The sequence below is a fragment of the Rhodnius prolixus genome, unplaced genomic scaffold (assembly GCF_049639745.1).
Source record: "Rhodnius prolixus isolate KJV_2025 unplaced genomic scaffold, Rpr scaffold_3, whole genome shotgun sequence".
In the NCBI taxonomy this organism is placed as follows: domain Eukaryota; kingdom Metazoa; phylum Arthropoda; class Insecta; order Hemiptera; family Reduviidae; genus Rhodnius; species Rhodnius prolixus.
Genome location: NW_027411603.1, coordinates 10,576,983 through 10,595,248, shown reverse-complemented (window position 1 = coordinate 10,595,248; position 18,266 = coordinate 10,576,983). Strand labels below are relative to the sequence as shown.

General features: G+C 30.9%; 3 protein-coding genes and 1 long non-coding RNA gene across 4 annotated transcripts in view; 2 read left to right on the top strand and 2 right to left on the bottom strand.

Annotated features, from left to right (window-relative positions):
- Window positions 1-165: 165 nt before the first annotated feature.
- On the bottom strand, window positions 166-967 carry LOC141453526 (uncharacterized). Its single transcript, XR_012458045.1, has 2 exons — window positions 588-967; window positions 166-502 (listed from the first exon to the last, which is right to left on the bottom strand). It is a non-coding gene; the product is annotated as an uncharacterized lncRNA (long non-coding RNA).
- A 77-nt stretch (window positions 968-1,044) lies between these two features.
- On the top strand, window positions 1,045-10,787 carry Git (ARF GTPase-activating protein GIT1). Its single transcript, XM_074126876.1, has 14 exons — window positions 1,045-1,185; window positions 1,285-1,344; window positions 1,425-1,558; window positions 1,662-1,762; window positions 1,863-2,037; window positions 3,196-3,326; window positions 3,499-3,685; window positions 4,491-4,563; window positions 4,774-4,956; window positions 5,991-6,073; window positions 6,609-6,773; window positions 7,593-7,805; window positions 9,378-9,545; window positions 9,727-10,787. Exons 2-14 carry the CDS (start codon window positions 1,287-1,289, stop codon window positions 9,889-9,891), a joined length of 1,836 nt encoding a protein of 611 aa, XP_073982977.1. The 5' UTR covers window positions 1,045-1,185; window positions 1,285-1,286; the 3' UTR covers window positions 9,892-10,787.
- Window positions 10,788-11,779: 992 nt separating this feature from the next.
- Window positions 11,780-14,071, bottom strand: LOC141453525 (uncharacterized). The gene is made up of 5 exons (XM_074126879.1): window positions 13,908-14,071; window positions 13,700-13,843; window positions 13,493-13,599; window positions 12,873-12,972; window positions 11,780-12,077 (listed from the first exon to the last, which is right to left on the bottom strand). The coding sequence occupies exons 1-5, from the start codon at window positions 13,963-13,965 to the stop codon at window positions 11,992-11,994; spliced, it is 495 nt and encodes a 164-aa protein (XP_073982980.1). The 5' UTR covers window positions 13,966-14,071; the 3' UTR covers window positions 11,780-11,991.
- A 253-nt stretch (window positions 14,072-14,324) lies between these two features.
- The window catches only part of Gprk1 (G protein-coupled receptor kinase 1), a 66,778-nt gene continuing 62,836 nt past the window's right edge, over window positions 14,325-18,266 (top strand). The window contains exon 1 of the mRNA XM_074126875.1: window positions 14,325-14,681. Coding sequence (XP_073982976.1) covers window positions 14,569-14,681 — 113 coding nt within the window. The 5' untranslated portion in view covers window positions 14,325-14,568. The remainder of the gene's footprint in view (window positions 14,682-18,266) is intronic.

Sequence of the window (18,266 nt, the reverse complement as noted above, 5' to 3'; positions counted from 1 at the left end):
AACGTTTTACTATGTATTCGAAGTGTAATTTGAGCGATCAGAAGTAAATAGGTAGAAAACTCAAAATGAGGTAGGAAGTGAAGCATGGCAAACAGAATTTCTTAAAGAAGTACCAATTTTTTAAACCCCTCACTTGGGCTGCGAATGTTATTATAACACAATAAACTGAATTAAACGCTTCATATTTTACTCCCATCACATATTTTACAAACTGTGTGTCTTGCATATCAAATTGATAAAAATGAAAAGATTGTTTTACATTATTCTCATTTCTTGCACAGACATTTAAAAAGATGCTTTTTTTTTTTTACATTTTTGAGAGGCAAATAATAAATAACATATTATACCATTATAAAATTCATGAACTCCTTATAATACCTATCAGATGGAATTTTAAGTAGTTATATTTTTCATATCCGTGGGATTCTCATCTTCTCCCGAGCTTGGTAGTTTTATGTTGGCTTTCTGTTATTCTTATGTGTTTATAAATTCCATGTTGTGCCTGAAAATTAACCGCAAACTAGTATTATTTTATGGTTTAGGGAGGAGTTATTAAACATTAAAAAAAAGTGAAAATAAAGTATTACCTGCCAATTGAGTATTATTATAGCAACCGGATAGCCCTCAGTGGGAACGTCTCCATATTCCTACTTGATTTTTATATTAAAATTATTTATAAATTTCATTTTATTGACTTGATATAGTGACAAAACAACGAGTTAATAAACCAATTTCCTTCGCTACACAGGTGTCCGTGCCTCCTGTAGGTAATGAAAAACATAAAAACGATCCCCGTCCATCTATGTATGGTGTAAATATCATACTGTAGCTGAGTTGTCGACAATATGAAAGAAATTGTAATCATGAACATTAGGGACAATTGCACTAGTTTAAAAACACGTTGCAATTAAATGGATAGTATAAAATTAAATTTTTGATACAAATAAAGTGCTTATTAACCTTGCTACATCACTGATAACAATGATGAGTAATGCAGGTTACAATCTTTTACTTAGTAGTGATTCTACACTACAGTTTTTATATCGAAAACCTTTCATCGGTCTATTTTTTTATTAAACCTAAAAAATTTGATAATTAGTATGTAAACGTAATATTATAGAAGAATTTTGATTATTAGATCTTCTAAACGTTGAAAAGTCTCTAACTCTTTTTGTTTGCCAATTAGTAAGTGTAATTTTCAGTTTTATCTTTCTGAATTTTGGTAAGAAATAAGTAATTCCTTTTAGCCAGTGAATTAAAAACTACATATTTTCTTTTTTGTAGGGATGTCTTCTAATAAGTTAATAAAACAAGCAGACATTTGCGCTGATTGTGGATCTCTAGGTAATTTTTTAGTTGAATAATTAATGCAATGTAATAATCATAATCTTCATTGTAGCATTAACATATTTTATTATTATTAGATCCACCATGGGCTTTGATAAATAGAGGATTGCTTGTTTGCGACGAGTGTTGCAGTATTCATCGAAGTTTAGGTCGTAACATATCTGTGGTGAAGTCATTAAAAAGATCTCCATGGAGTATATCTCAATTAAAGGTGAATACCAATTTATAAAAAAAAAATGATTTTTGTGGAAGATTAAAAAGTTACTTTAATATACGGTTGCCAATTTCTTACTGATTTGTTTTTTTAATCGTAGATGTTACATGCTCTTAATAATGCTGGGGTTAACAGTATTTGGGAACACTCATTAAGTGAAATGAAATCTAAAAAAAAACCAATACCAAAAGACCCTCTGCTGTAAGGAATTATGCATTTATTTAATCCACCTTCATTTTATTATCATACTCACTTGAAAGATTATTTGGTAACATTGAAATGGTTTTAATTTAAATTTTAGCCCGAACAAAGCCGATTTCATTAGAGCAAAACATCAAGATCTTCAGTTCATTTCAAAAAGTAGCGATACCGAAGAGGAATTAAATCTACAATTACATTCAATTGTTAGGACTGCCAATTTAGAAACTACTTTGCGATTGTTGGCACAAGGTGCTGATCCTAATTTTCTTCATCCCGTAAGTATTTTCTTTATTTTAATTTACTCGCATTGTGTCTGCAATTATTTTCTGTTAGATTTGGAAAAAGTCAAATTAAATTATATAGTTTTGATAAGAGGTTTTAAATTGATTGATAAACTTCCAATATAATTTGTACAAAATCTGTTTCCATAATTGCAGAATATAGATTGTACTACTCTTAATAACAATAAACTGTTGCGCTCAGTTCTTATAATGTTATTTTATGAATGATTACAAAAAAACCTGGTAGAGCCGATCAAAGATTTGGCATATTATGTAGAGTGATATTATGAAGCAATGAAGTACTAGAGAATTAGGGAAGGTTTTTCTTCATGGAGTATTACAATGTACATGAGGGTTTTGCATAAAGCCAATTGACGTAATTGGGGTCGTTACGAAAATTATAGTGTAATCCACCAATCGGGTTATTCTATCTCGGTCCGTTTTGAAGTTATGATTTTTCGGTATTTTTTAAAAATATCCCAATCTTATAAATAACATCAATCCTATTAAGGTTCAAGTGTACAAATTTCCTTTTTAAATCACATTTCGATCTCAAAATTAAATTCTTCTTACATTAATATATTTTCATTTTTATTAAACTTCAAAAGTAATTATTAAATCAGGTGAAATTTGTTTATAAAATTATAAAAATGCCGCTCTTTTAATTAAGAGATTATCAAAATAAGAGTCTCTAGACTAGAGGTTGTCAAATCTCACAAAGGCCTCTGGTTTTAAAAAACACTCATAACGTATATTGGAAGATCAGAAAATTTCCAGCTTTTGACAAAAACATGCACTTGGAAGGTACTAAATGTGGTTGACGAATTCAATTCTGGAATTCAGGTTGAAATTCAGGACTTTGGAATATCGAATATTTGTATCATAAATGTCAGTGATGAATGATATTATGATGATAGTTGTTGATGATTTTTTATTCATAATCACAGTTGTTATACGGTCTATATTTTTAGTTAGGTTTTAAGCTAATTAATTGAAACATTAAAACAATTGCAGCTGAAGAAAGTTTTTTCTTCACCTCATTTTTTACTTCACCATTTTCTTTTTTTTTAAATTAGGATAATTGTTAACTGGATTTGACCATTTTCTATAATACGTTTTTGTTTGGTTCTAACTAGAAATATTGTGTTCAAGGAAAAAGGAAGCCGCGTATTACACGTTGCAGCCAAAGCAGGACAACTGTACCAAGTAGAATTGTTATTTATCAACGGAGCGGATATTATGGGTTGGGATTCCCTTGGTAATACGGCGGCACACGTAGCGAGGTATCTTTTATTTATTTTAATGTTTTAGTGTTATTATTTAGGTATGTTTTGTGGCAGTGGACGGGAATAATTTACCATGAATTTATGAAATTATTCTCTATTAATAAAATTTAATTATAAAGTCTACAATGCTAAGTTCCTAATATAAGTACATTGTTTCATGATCATTCAGAGCCGCTGGTCATCGTGAAGTTATGATGCGAATGGTTGAAATGATGTACACAGTGACAGATAAGTTGTTGTACTTCTTAACTAGGCTAAAACCAGATCATAACGTAGGACAACACTTTATACAGCCAACAGAAAGAGATTGTCTGGTAAATCCAGTTTTCCCACCTGGTGCTGCTAGAGTTTTTCAGGTTAATCTTTTGTCTGATTTAATCAACTATGTATTATACATCATCGATTTTATCCACCTGAGCTAGCATGTTTTTGTATATTATGAATCTTGTTTCAGTTCATAGGTTTTCGCTTTTTGCTTTCTCTTCATGCTGCAAGCCCGGAAGTATGGCTAAAAAATATTTGTCGTTTTTTGCGGTGTTCTTTTAACATTTTAAGTCATGTATTTTACCAATTCCCTCCGAAGAAATTATAAGATCTTGGCGTTTCTTACTAGTATCCTAAACGCACATAAATATTACTGAGGAAAAATCATTTTAATTTTAAATGAGAAAAAAGTTAATAAATGTAATAGATGAAGCAAACCTCATCTGACATAAACGCATAGATTTTATATATTAGATATTTGGCTACAGTAAACATTAGCTCAATTTGAATGTTCGAATTTGCGTTCTTTTATTATTAATATATATATATTTTTTTTTTTGCTTTGTGCAACTTGAACTGGGACTGGTCTGTTAGCCATCATAGGCATATTCCTCAAGTAATTGCTAGGGTGCGAAAATAAAAAAGCCCTTTTTCACATTCCTTTGCGATTGTGTCGGCAATGTATCCGGCTTAATTTGTTATTAAGATTAATCACTCAGCATCGTGGAACTAAAATGTAATAGCCATCAACTTGATAATACGTCTGCTATCACATCAACGTTACTGGTTGAGTTTCCGGGAAGAACATATTTTTTGGCGAACTGTGTACGAAAATAGCTAATTGTAAAATATGAACTCTTCTCAGTAAATCTTCAGATAATTTTTATTAATTTTCAGTTAACTAATGAACAGTTTGAGGAACTCGTAATGGATGTGTACGATGAAGTAGATCGAAGAGAGACTGAAACAAGTAAGATTATATTTTTTTTATTACCGTTTTATTTGTTGATAATTGATTTTAGTAAAGGACCGCTTAATAACACTTGGAAAAATTAGTCCTATCTTGAACTATTTCCACTACTTTAATCAATTTTTTAGTTAAAGTTTACTTTCCAGAAACCAGAAATTATATAAAGTTCATTTATTTCTGCATTTTGTTTAATTCTTTAAATATTTTCAGTATGGTTGTCAAGTGGCGCTTCTTTGGAATATTCTACAGTACCTTTCTTACCAGTTGACCCATATCTCTCTCCTACTAGAAACCAGGGAAGGCAGAAGCTTGCACGCTTAACTCCAAATGAGTTTTCTGCGCTTGTACTGGATGTATTACAAGATGCTTATACCAGGCAATCAGATAATTCTGGTATGGGTGCATTATCTTTAATAAATTTTGATTTGTTTCACCTGGATTATTTATTATTATTTACAAACATTTCTTTAATATTGTACAAAAATTATATTCTTTCTTAGAAAAATTACCTCTTCTCATTGTTGTTTGCTGACACAAAATATATAAATAAAACCCTTGTAAAAACTGATCACAAACGTTTATTTAAAATTTTAAAAGTTTATATCTTTACATCGTTCTTAATTTTTTCGATATCTCTATTTTAACCAAATCTGTATTCTTCGTAATTAGATCTGCATAATTTGAAAAACTTCTTGGTAGCCCTTCTTTCTGAATGAATTCTTCGGGAATACTTTTCCAAAACAATATGCTTAAAAAGCGAAATCAGAATTTGTATTTCCATTTTTTTAGGTTTCTTTATAAAAGAAGTAATCGAATAATCAAATACGACATTGAATCGACTTTAACTCAGTTGATTTGCAAGTTTTACTCAATTAAATGTACGAATGAACCAAAATTTTCAGCTCCTGTTTTTTCAGAAGCCTATAAATTTTTGATATATTAACTTCATTTTTAAATTAATTTAAATTGTAATTAAAACCAATCAGTAAGTGCGTGAGCTTTAAATACAAACTTAAGTTCACAAACACTTAAACTTGTCTATGAAAACTATATAGGTGTTTAATACGTTAACCTTTTCCGATCCTTTATCACACCAGTATTCTGCCTTGATGTTCTCTACCATCTGTAGAACTCTGGAAGTTATGTATGGAGCCCTTCTTTCTAATAAATTCTTCAGGTGCGCTTTGCTTACTATTCACATGCTAGAAAATACCCTTTTTTTTATGTATCGTTAAAATAAAGACTGTTGGTAAAGGTGAACCTGTACACTACTAATATTGATACTTAGACATATCTTTAGCAGAGGCCAAACTCTTGCTATAGAAATGTATCATTTCTTATAAGCAATAAAACGAGTAAATAAATACTTAGACATATCTAATATGACCAATCTTTGAGAAACGTTGTGAAACAAACATTTTTTGTAGGTGTGAGAACTGATGAAGAACCACTTTATGATAGTGTTGCTTCAGATGATGATTACGCCACAGCAGAACAGTTAGCAATAATGGTTTGTAATTTTCATGTTTGCAATAATTTTTATAAATCCTTATAGAATTTGAAACTAAAGCAAAATAATAATGTTTATTGAATAATCATCAAATATAGTTGATTCTGTGAGTTGATCATGAATTATATTAAATTGAAAGTTAAAGCAAAATTTTATAATGAACGGTGTATGGAATATCGATCAACTTTAAAATTTTCTATTTCTCACGTACATGTATTATTTGTCATTTCTCGCTCAACTGAATATTATTTGGCATTTCGGTTAAATTTGCTGGTTAACCAAAAATATTGAGACGATAACTACGTGTAAGAAATGAGACAGAACAAAAAAAAAACAAAAAAAAAACGTTAGTTTTATATTTATTAGATGTATATTTGTTTTTTATATTAAGAACAAATTGTTTGCTTTAAATAATATACAAATCATGATTTATTTTTACTAGAAGGGTAATAAATTAAATTCAAAGCGATGACAGTAGTGTTAAAGAATATTTTTCTCATTATAGTAGTTTATCTTACTTCTGCTTTGTTTTTAGGTCGCTCAGAATTCACGTGGGTTACCACTTATGTTGTCGGAGCCAGCAAAGAGTTCCTCAGCTAAAACTGAAAGTGCAGCTGAAAGAGAGTTACGAGAAAAATTGGTAGCGGCTCAAGCTAGGGAAGCCCAACTTTCAGCTCAAATACAGAGGCTTAATAAAAGGGTAAGAGCTTACGCTTTTTGTAAATCGATAGTCCATAATTTTTATTAATATAATGTCATTAGATTAGATTGCTTAAGACGGGCGGTTCCACCAAAAAGGGGAAGGAACGCAGGCAATCCTAATGCCCATTGTTCCCCGCCCACCCCTCATCTCATGAGAGATACCGGGGTTTAAAAAACAAATCCGGCTAAAAGTTGCCAGATGCTAATATAATAAACTAATAAAGTAGTAACAGGGCACTAGGGAGCATGGCGACTCAATCGCCCAGTGCACTGAATAAACCTAGAAAGTTCGTTAAGATTACCAGATGCCACAGTCTCCGGTAGGGAAACATTTACCCTACCGAAGACGAGAAATCTAGTTTTAGAATAAACTGGACACACCTCAACAAAGTGCCTCACAGTTTCATAATATAATGTCATAATAAAACATCCACCATTTGTCGTTCGAAAATTTCTTCTAGATGTAAATTTATTTTCACCTCTTTTTGTATTGTTTTGAGCAGATTTTCGATTTTGGCGTTTTCATAATAAGTTCAAGTTTAAAATAGTTCGAAAAAGTGATATTTAGAAATTTTATTTGAAAATGTTTAGAAAAATTCATTGTATTCAGTTATGAAAGTGAAGATATTTAGCCCCCTCCAATTATGCCATTTTAGTTTGATGCATATATATGTTCTATCTTGTATAATATTAAAGAGAATTAAATGTATTCTGAAATTCTAAGTTAGACTTAAATTGCTTTACCAGAAGTTTAAATAAAAAAATCAAGTATTAATAAATTAATTAATAAAAATAATTTCTTTCTTTGTTTCTGTAGGTAGATGAAGCCAACATAGAGAATGAAAGATTGAAGAGATCATTGAAGTCCTCAGTTGTTGATTCTTCGTCGCCAGCTGATCCAGTGAGTGAGATGAGAGTTTTGAGCAGTGTAGGAGTTAGTGGTATGCCATCACCGAGCCATGGTCTTCAGCCTGGTCATTCTGGAAGACCGGTTTCAATGTATGAAGCTCGAGACTCTCTAAGAGTTCAGGTACTTTGCTTTACTCTAAGCAATATCTTAAATAGAAGAAATTTAAAGCAAGTTCTCAAGGAGTTGGAAGTTCACGGTCTTAAAAAGATATTTAAAAAAAAAATGGCGTTTTATTGATAGTGTTTTATCCAGATTTGATTTCAATTTCAAATGCATTTATTCATAAAATTTGATTCTTTAAGATTCTGGGAGCAGTTATTGATAAAGTAAACTACTCCGTCAACAATCCCGTTAATATAGGTTCATAAAAATTAATGAAGTAATAAAAATAAAATAAGTGTAAATGCATTATTATTAATTTTTCAGTCAATTTTTAATGAGCTTAGCTTTTTTTTTTAAACCTCAATGATTTTTTAAGGAAATTCATCTTAAAAGTATTAGGTCCTTGTGCTCGTCTGTATCAGCAATTTTACTTTCTAAGAAATGTGTTAAGAAAATAATCTTTTTTTAATGTTTGGTTTTCATTGAAAATTTGACAAAGGTGAAAAAAAAGAGTAAATTGTAATATGACACTTATAGTTTTTAATTTATTCTTATGCTGTTCCATTATATCCAATTTGTATTAGGTTGGAAAATAAGTTGGGTGGGTTTCTTAGTGAGTGCTTTAATGTCGGCAACTCGAAAAATAATTCATTCAAGATAATCGAAATAAGCACCATTAGAATTATTAATATGTCTTCATCAACAAGAAACATGTCGAAATTTCCCACTACCTCAATCTAAATTTATGTCTAAATAAGATACATTAGAAAGTATTGAAAAAGGTCCATTACTTGTCCTGAAAAGTACTAAAAGTTACTCGAACTATTAGGTGTTGTTCTTCTAGATTAAAAACAATAGTCATCGGGATCATGAAATTCGATGTGCAGTTGTTGATTTGTCTTCTATTGTGAAGGGAGTACCTGTAAGTTAGTTATCTAGTTGGTTGGAAAGGTGATTATCCTTCGGGGTGAGGTCCGGATAGTATGGAGGGCAAGTTAGAACTTGAATCTACAATGCATTCCATTTTTGTTGAACATCTGAACGTGTATAGGACCCCTCTGTTGACCAATGCAGGTTGTAAGAGTAATTTCCAGTACATTTCGTCGTTTTCTTGACAATACCCTTTGCATTAATGGTTTTATCGATTTTAACTAATACGTAGTAGATGATACCAATCGCCGACCGTCATACTATTTTTTATGGGCAGTGTTTTTATTGGAAAGTGTTGGTTTGAGGCCAGCTTTCTTTCAAATTTTAAAACATCATCATCGTTAGGTTAAGCGGTACATAGACTGTCTTTGAGTGTAAAACCTACATACCGAAATTTCTGCAATCAACGCAAAGAAACTGCATTAAGTTTTCCAACCCATTCAGCATTGTGGTCGTAGTTTGAACTTTTAAAATAAGATCTTTCAAAATTGCTTCCTAAGAAGTCGCAATGGTTTCGAAAAAATGGAAAAACTGATTTAATTCAGAAAAGGCAAAGTGAACTGAAAAACTTTTCTTCCTACATAATAAAATCAATAAATTTTACCTCAAAAGTAGTACTAAATTGTGTAATTCAAACTAATGTGAAATTTCGTTGCCAAGAATGTATTACCACTCTCCGAAGAAGTAGTGAGGAGGACGAATTTGGTGACGAAGAGAATTCAAGAACTTTGGAGCGCTGTCAAACCACCTGAATCCAATTTTGTTTATGTGCCATGCGCAGAGAGAATAAGGGTCGCAGTGGCAGAGCTTACAGCAATATTTCCTCAGGTATTTAAAAATTTAGTGATTATTAAGAAATTATCAATTATTATTAATTAATTAATTTATTAGGTTAATTTTATACAAATAAAAAAATGTCAAATGAGAAGTAATTTATCATACAGTCATGTATGATTAGTTGATGCTGATATTATTTGGTTTAGAAATAGATGTGTGATTTTGTTAACAGAAACCTCAAGAAGAAATAGTTCGAAATGCCTTATATCAATTGAATACGAGCACAGCACGTCTACAAGTTGAATGTGCTGAACTAGAAAAATGTGCAGAATCTGTTCGTAGTTTAGCATTCAACATTGCAGATGCCAACCGTCAGCTAGTAACCAGATTTAAGTGACATAGGCGTTCTAGGCGGCCTTTGCCACCTGTTCCTCCACCGCAAAGTGATGTTGTTGGAGTATGCAATTCTACGTTACCACTCAGTGCCATCCGCCGTGCTCCATCTTCACGATATTATTATACAAATTAATCGTAGAAACAGTAGGTTCATAATATTTATGAACATTGTAGGCTCGAGGGTTCTTTAAAACTTAAAAATTGCTCCAGACAAATATGAGATTATTAAGTACCAACAATTTGTAGAATTGAGCAGACTTTCAAGTAGTAATAAAAATAAGTCAACTGCCAAAGAACATTTGAAGATTAGAAAGGTATCATACTTCATACTGTTATATTTCAGTGACAACTGAAACACGAAAGAATACTTAAATTTTTGAGACGAGCATATTATATCTTAAAATAATGTAAACGATAAAATATTTTAATCATAAAAGTATTTCAGTCAGAAATACTTATTCAATTAACTAATAGCAATAAGATAACTTTATGATATGAATAAGATGATTCAATTAGATCTTGTTTGTAGGATAGAATGGATTTTAGTACTATTTCCAGGGCTTCACATGCCATTGGAAAACTAGAGAAAAAGAGAAACCCCTAAAAAAGGAGAGATAATAAATACTTCTTCACATTTTAAAGCTCCAGAATCATCTTATTCGGTCATTAGAACAGCAGAGTACTCCAATAGAGCTGATTAACTCTGTTGGCAATAAAAAAGACAGTTTGTATGGTATTATTGTAGAATATTCTAAACGTATATGTTTTATAACTAGCCTATTAGCGCTTTAGATTAAGCAGTTCCTCGTTGTCATACTTTTTTTAAGTAGGCCGCGACATCATCATACATACCAAGAATTTTGTCAGAGCATTGCCAATCTCTGGAAAAGTTCTCTTGTAGCAGGATCCAGTCCATTACCAAGCAGTGAACAGTAGATGCTTCTAAGAAGGCGTTTTACGTTTCATCTGTTCATATTAAACGAGGTATTCGTTTAAAAATTATTTCTTATTGTATTATCTATTATTTGATTATTGTGTAATATAGCTTTATTCAATTAAAACATATTTATTAAGCCATATTAAAAATATAAGAAACATTAACGTGGCATTTTTATAAATTTAGTAGAGGCTAAGTGTCTGGTCAGTGCTAACCTTATAAGACTGAATCGATCATTTGGTTTGTAACCATAAATTGATTACTTCATTGTTACTAAGTTTTATTTAGGTACATTAAATTAAAACGTTTTCTACAGTATTCTCTCCAACAGCATCACTTCTATTTGTAAATGTTCGTTTAAGTAAAAGAGAAAAGTTCAGAGTAAGGTAATACTTTAGCGCACTTTGAAGAGGCCTGGTTTAGACAAAAAAGCACAAAACAATTTTCTTTAGAAAAAAAATTTATAAGCTAATTCCTCTTTTTAACTTTAATTTACTTCAGGAACTTGTGAATAAAATTAGTTGATAATTTTAGATATTACTTCATAAAATATATGCTTTTCTGTACTGGTTATAAAATCGAAATTGACATTCCATTTTAAAACAAAGTTTATTCTGAACGTTATCAGTAAATTTGTTAGATAATCAATAATTTTTTAGGTACCAGGTCCAGAGTGCAATTGCAAATGAATTTTGTTGTTAACATTCAGTATTATTACTTCCTATGATGGAAAAAATGTACATGTTTAATTCTGTTAGTACAAATCGATTCTTCCTTTTCTCTCGCAAAATTTCTCGCGTTTATATTGTATCTCTTAAAAATTAAGATAAGTAATGTAGATAACATATGTGCAGTTATTTTGTCAAGAATTGATTTTGTCAGTTTTAAAAAGCTATACAAATTTCATGTTCTGGAGGCGGATATTAAAGGTCGCTTTGTTCAAATAAATAAATTTGGTCGTGATACATATATTTAACGAAGTAATATAATGAAGACCAATTTAATAATGACAATATATTAAAATATAATTACGGTATTATATCGTTTAATTGCAATAAAATAGAACCTTTGTGATATTAATTTTTATTGTCACTAAGGTAATATAAATGCATGATTAATTTAATACATTTATGTAATTGAAATGATTTTTTTCTTTTATTAAATTTATCCACATCCTCCCCCTTTCTTACAACAGCTCCTCTTTGGTGGTTTGTACCTGCTGCCGGAATCATTCATTAACGGATTATAATCTGTAATGAACAAAGTATCTTCTTTTTAATGTAACATTAAAAATTTAAATCATTTAGATTTTAAAATCTAAATAAATAATAAAAGGCCGCTGTTACTGGCTCTAAACAATTTATCCGTAAAATTGCCAGTAATGTCGTAAACAAAAAAAGGAAAGTTAGGTAAAACTCTATGTCGGGACATTTAAATTTTTCGGTAGTACAAAAGTTTCTAACACATTAATAATTCTAAGTTCACATCAATTTTTCGTTTCGCAACAGTCAGATCTGGAATCCCGCAAAAAGTAATATGTTGTTTATGTATACATGGCTTTAATATTGTACTTTGGGAGACTGATGCTCGAAAAGTAACAGAAAACGTAAGAGTAAGAGAGTAAGAGTTTCACTCATCACAAATAATCACCTGCAACATTTATTAAAACACAAGACCCAAAAACGCAGAATCTAGTCTGCGAATGTAAGGATACGTCTTGCCACAAACAAAATACTTACAAAATTATTAATCAGCACTAAGCACTAAGTAAAAAAATTAAATTTAAATTTAAAAAAAAAAATAGCCACAAAGATTTTTACTGAAGTAAGAAATTATTGTATTCAATAATCAAATGCTTTGAAAGATAAGTGTTGCGAAGAAAATGATATCTTTCTTTAGAGCTGAAATGTAGATATGTATTCATTCATTTTTAATTCCACAAATTAATATAGTTATTCATTTATAGTGCAACTATAAATCATATATTACTACTTTTTTAATTTAAAGTGCTTATCATCTTAATTGTACAATTAAGGTGTTATTACCTGACTTGTAAGTGTTTTTGCTAGTTGAAGCTCCTCCCAAACGATTTCCTTCATTATAGATCGATTTGCTCAACTTTTCTAGACGTTTCTTCTCTTCAAGCTTAACATTATTAATAATTGGAACTAAATATTTGTAGTTTTAATTGATCGAGAAGGAATAAGGCTATTCGTAGCGTAACAAAGCACATTTTAAAACTTTCACTGTTACCCAAGGTTGAATTTTTTCTTTTTAGAAATTGCTCTTTTACGCTACCTCTCAGAATTAAAAAGAACTTTATTTCAAATCCACTGAAAGACTTGGGTTCATATAAGTATTATTAAAGCCGAACAACTAAGAAAAGATTTAAAAACAACGCAATGAAAATTATACTGTTGAATGCAATAAACTAAAATAATATAGGCTGGTCTGCAAACCTCCTAAGGGTATACATCATGATTCAAGAAGATAACAGTTAGAAAAAGAATAAGGCTCGTTACGTCTGTTGTAGTGTCCTTATAAACATAAGGATTTAATTATTTTATTTATATGAGTGGAAGAAAAAATTGAACCTTTTGAAAGAGATAGAATAGTTGCTAGTCACTTCTGTTCAACAATTAATAAAAATACAAACGACAAATACCTCTTTTTTTTTAATTTCAGCTTCCACTGCTTTTTTGTTTATCTCTTCTTGCATCCTCATACGGGCAGCTTCTAAACCATCCAACCTAGCTTTTGCTAGATCTGGATCTATAACAATTGTAAGAATATATTATGTGGAATTATGCAAAACATTTAATAACTATTCTAATTGATTTTAAACTTCTCAAGTGGTTTAAATTATTCTTACTTTTGTGATATTTTGCATCATATTTGCTCTGCTCTCTCTTTTCATACCACTCATCCAATAATTTGTTAATTTTCTCTTTAAATATCAAATAAAATATTCCAAGGCCAACAAAGTACCACCCATAGTTCATCAAAAATGAACTACCTAAAAAAAATATAAATGTCAGATTTCCAAAAGTTTAAAATTGTAAAGAAAAAATTCTACTTACCTTGAAGAAGAATATTAGAAGATTCTTCTAGATCGTTGTCAAGATCAAGAGTGGCCATAGTTTCTCTTAAATTTAACCATAAAAGTCCAATTCCTTCTTCCAAACAAAAAATATTACGTCCTTGTAAACATTGAAATACCTTCCTTGCTTCAACTAACTACTTTAATCAGCTGATCACCATGACCAGCTAAATATATGATTTGTAGTTCACCTTCAAATTTCTGAGAATAAGAATATTTGGAACTAAGTTTTAAATATTTTAGTTTATAATTATGTCCCTTAGAAAATCCTTAAATTTCAGATTTTAGGTAAAAGTCTTTTTTTTTGGTGAATCAAAGGATTATCTCCTACTTCAGTTGTGCCCTAGAAGGCTTAGATCTTTGATCCTGGAGGACCCAGGATTCTAGCTTCTCTGTCTGTGATCAGCAAGTTGACAGTCATGTTTATTCTTAAGGAACGTTATAAAATAACGATATTTATTTGTCTTATTTTTTGAGCAGATATGTGACTTGTGCCATTTTCAAATGGATAACGCGGGTGTAACGAAACATAATAGTTGCGGAGGAATTAAAAGCATGAAGTATACTAAGTTGTGATTGTGTGTAGGCCATAGGCCTAGTATTATTATTAGTGTGTAAAGTGTTTATAAGTCTTGGTGAAAATGGCTGATTTAGAAGCGGTACTTGCAGATGTGAGCTATTTAATGGCCATGGAGAAGAGCAAATGCACTCCAGCTGCTAGAGCCAGTAAGAAGATAATCCTTCCCGATCCGAGGTATGTTGTCACTTTGATCTCATGATGTGTCAGTTTGTGAGAACTAGAAAATTTTATTTCTCAAATATGTATTGATGTTTACTCCTCCAAGATTTTAATTTTCTCTGAACATTATTTGCAAAATTTGTTCTCTGGGAAAATTATTGTTTGCTATCTTATGTAAGGTAGAAACGTATAGTTGTAAACAGAAGTTGTCTTAATTTTGTATTAACAAAATTGGCGACTTGGTGTGTATAGATACATGGTACTTTTTTAAAATAAACAGGTAACTGTGCCTTATTTTACGAAATAAAATTGGTACTCAAGATTCTAAAATGCTTGAAAATTATGCTATTGTGATGATTATAAGGGCTTAAGGCTGGCAATGATATGTTAGCAATTTGGATTGTTTCTAAACCTATCTGGTCTGAATCATGCTGCCTCCTATGTAAATAAACATTTATGTATATGTTTCTGCCTTCTTCGCTCATCGTTTATTGGGATATTTGTGGCAGTGTGTTGTATTCTAAGAAAGACATGTATCTTATTTCTTTTGTTCAACTTACATATTTGCCTTCCAAAATAGATACTAGACCAATCGTCATAAGTTGGTGTTCATTGTTTTAACTCAAGTTTAACTTGGGTGTTATTAATTTTTTCATCACATGAGTTGTTTAATATTTTCAGTTATATTTTTTTGTAACTGCCTATTATAATTGATTTATTTTTTTAAAGAACCTTGTGTTAGGTAACTTGCCGTATTTTGTTCTAGTCTAGAATTGGTTTACTTTGTTGACAAGTACTTATTAACTTAAAACTTAAGTGTAAAGTTTGTTAAGTATAAAAAGAATATTTAGCATTTTGTGAAGCGCAGAAATTCTCTTAGTTTATTAGTAATGTCATTTCAGGGGTGGGTCATTAATGATCTGGCATATTTTTTGTCAATTAGTAATATTAACAGTTGCTTTGCCTTTAGAAATTGAATTTCAAACCAGTCAGTTTTATTGATTGCATAAAGTATTTGTTAATTAGAGTGTTAGATTTATTAAATTTGTTTGCATGAAAATTCATTTACCTAAGTATTGTACTTTATGTAGAAAATCATTTGCGAGTTAGAACAAACTATAAAACAGAACAAAAAATTTAGAGAAAGACATTAGCTCAGTTTAACCTCCCATGAAGAGACGACTTCGCGACCAAAGCTACCTTTCCCACGAGTTTATCTTCGTAGCGGTCGCTTGCAACTCATTGTCCAGTGATGAAAATTGTCTGTAATGTGAGAATCCAACCAGTCCCTGTCCTAAGTCTTTTTATTTCGAGTCGGTTGTATTAGACTAGATGGGATGGCTATAAAGCCTAATCAACTGACTAAAATATCTTTTGTATTGTCTTTAAGTGTCATAGTTTTTGTTTATTTTTTAATGTAGGTCCCTGTTCTGTTCAACAATTGTGTGGGTAGTGGTCGTGAGCTAGAGTATGTGGGTTTTTAATTTCCCTTCGGATTTGTTCTTTTCCATAGTATTCCCAAGGCGACTTCTTACAGATCTTTATTTTGAAAGGCTTGCAACTCGTTCATTGATGTCTTAACTAAACTGGACTATCTTGCCAGTAAAGTTATCATCACAATTAGTTTAATGTAATTAATTGTAAACCAAAATATAAGTATTCATTAGTATTAATCAACATTACTAAGTTGAATTCGTTGAAATTTAAATAAATCACAGGACAAAGTATTTTCTTTCCGACAGTTGAATACAACCACAACGTTGAAAATACTGTGGAAAGGGACAGGGTTAACTTTAGATATCATGGTTGACCTATTGGCTTACGACTTTCGCTCCTTTCAAAAGGATGGATGTTAGTTGTATAAGATGCAGGTTTTCCAAAATACTTCGTACTTCGTATCCCTTTGGGAGTACCACGGTTCTTTTAAAGATAAAAGTAGAAGGTTGACTTCATTAATGAATATGGAGATTTTATATATTGTCCTTTGCGTAAATTTTCAGGCGTCGTCGAACTTTGATAATGTTGACGTGGAGTTTTAATTAAATATTGAAACAATAGGAGATAAACAGAAACAAAAATAAATACAATAAACTATAAAAATAAATAGTGTAAAGTAATAGTGTCTGTGTATAATGTAGATAAACTTTAATTTTATAAAGATAAATGTTGCCTTTGAGGCCCCTTTAAAGGTTAATTTTGTAGCTTTCTTTCTCTTTATTGCTCTACATCATCCTATTACATTTTTGTAGTTTGTGAGCAAATTAAATTGTGAAATTGATTTCATAAGAAATATTTTGAAGTGATCTAAGAACGAAAAATAAAAGTTTAATTTTTTGGACTACTACTAACATGTAACTACATATAAGGCAGCCAACGGTCCAATTTTTGCACTCCATAAACAAATTTGTAAAAAATCATTTTTTCCTTACTCAATTGTTTTTCTAAACGGATACTTTCCGTAAAACTCAGAATAGAAAATCTTCCTGATTTGACATAATCTGGTAATGTTCTCCTACCATTACTATCTCAGCAATATGGCATGTTTAAATACTGGGATCGCAAAGAGTGAGTGCGCCTGTGAATAGTATGAATTGGTGGAAGTCTTCCTATTATAAATAACATACTTTTATTTTTTATTATTTTCTTGTAATTTTTGTTCGTATGAAACAAATCACTTGATTTTTACTGATTCTATCTTACAAGAAATGTAAAAGTAAACATGACCTTTATTGGAAACCAGAAACATGTAAATAATGACATCGTTGGCGATAATATCGATAGTTTCCTCTTTAAAAGGCTAGTCAGTCATAAAGTGCTTTTATATCTACGGTCACCTTTCTTCCCATCTGAGAGATTCAGTCGTAGCACACGATTACCTGTTATAGAAAGGTGGCTCTTATCAAATGATCTACCCTTTATATTGACTACGTTTACATGCAAAATTTCTTCTCTTTACGGTAAGATGTTTGTCAGTAATGAGAAAAACGTGACGAAGATAATGAAAATTATTTGTCTCGTAACGTTTGTTTATTTGAAGTAAAATATACCTTAAAACGTAATGAAGTTATCAGTTTTGGTTTCTGTTACTACAATGCTTGTCAGTACTATTTTCAGTGCCTCTGACGTGATTACAATGCATCTGTTCCGTGCTGAACGGCACAAGCGTGCGACAGCACCAGTCTATGCTTCAGTTTCACCCTCAGAAATGCAAGGCACCTAGATTTCCCTACTAAAACGAATCCAAATAACAATTTTCAACCATTTTTCCTTACAGATTGTACCAACTTGGACCATTTTTTGCTTCCTTTTCCAAGTTATTCAATCCCAAAGGCTATGTTTCATTTTCCAACTCTACAAGTTCAAATCCTCGATCCATTCTCGTAATACTAGATCTCGTTCCTCTGATCTCTATATTCCCTTACACCGTACTTTATCCTTTGAAAATCCTTCAAAATACGCGCTACCATTTCTGGAACTCCTTACCTTCATCTGTCCTCCATTCTCCTACCCTTTCCATCTTTAAATCCCTTTTGTTTATTTATATCCTTTCTACCCAGCTTCCTCGGAAAAAATAATTGAATTTCATTTATTTCTCTAATT

Coding starts and splice junctions, on each gene's coding strand:
- Git (XM_074126876.1), top strand. CDS start 1,287: ATGTCTTCTAATAAGTTAATAAAACAAGCAGACATTTGCGCTGATTGT. Junction 1,559..1,661: donor GGAGTATATCTCAATTAAAG/GTGAATACCAAT, acceptor TTTTAATCGTAG/ATGTTACATGCTCTTAATAA. Junction 1,763..1,862: donor ATACCAAAAGACCCTCTGCT/GTAAGGAATTAT, acceptor TTTAAATTTTAG/CCCGAACAAAGCCGATTTCA.
- LOC141453525 (XM_074126879.1), bottom strand. CDS start 13,965: ATGGCCACTCTTGATCTTGACAACGATCTAGAAGAATCTTCTAATATT. Junction 13,844..13,907: donor TTCTAATATTCTTCTTCAAG/GTAAGTAGAATT, acceptor TATTTTTTTTAG/GTAGTTCATTTTTGATGAAC. Junction 12,973..13,492: donor CTGAAATTAAAAAAAAAGAG/GTATTTGTCGTT, acceptor AATAATGTTAAG/CTTGAAGAGAAGAAACGTCT.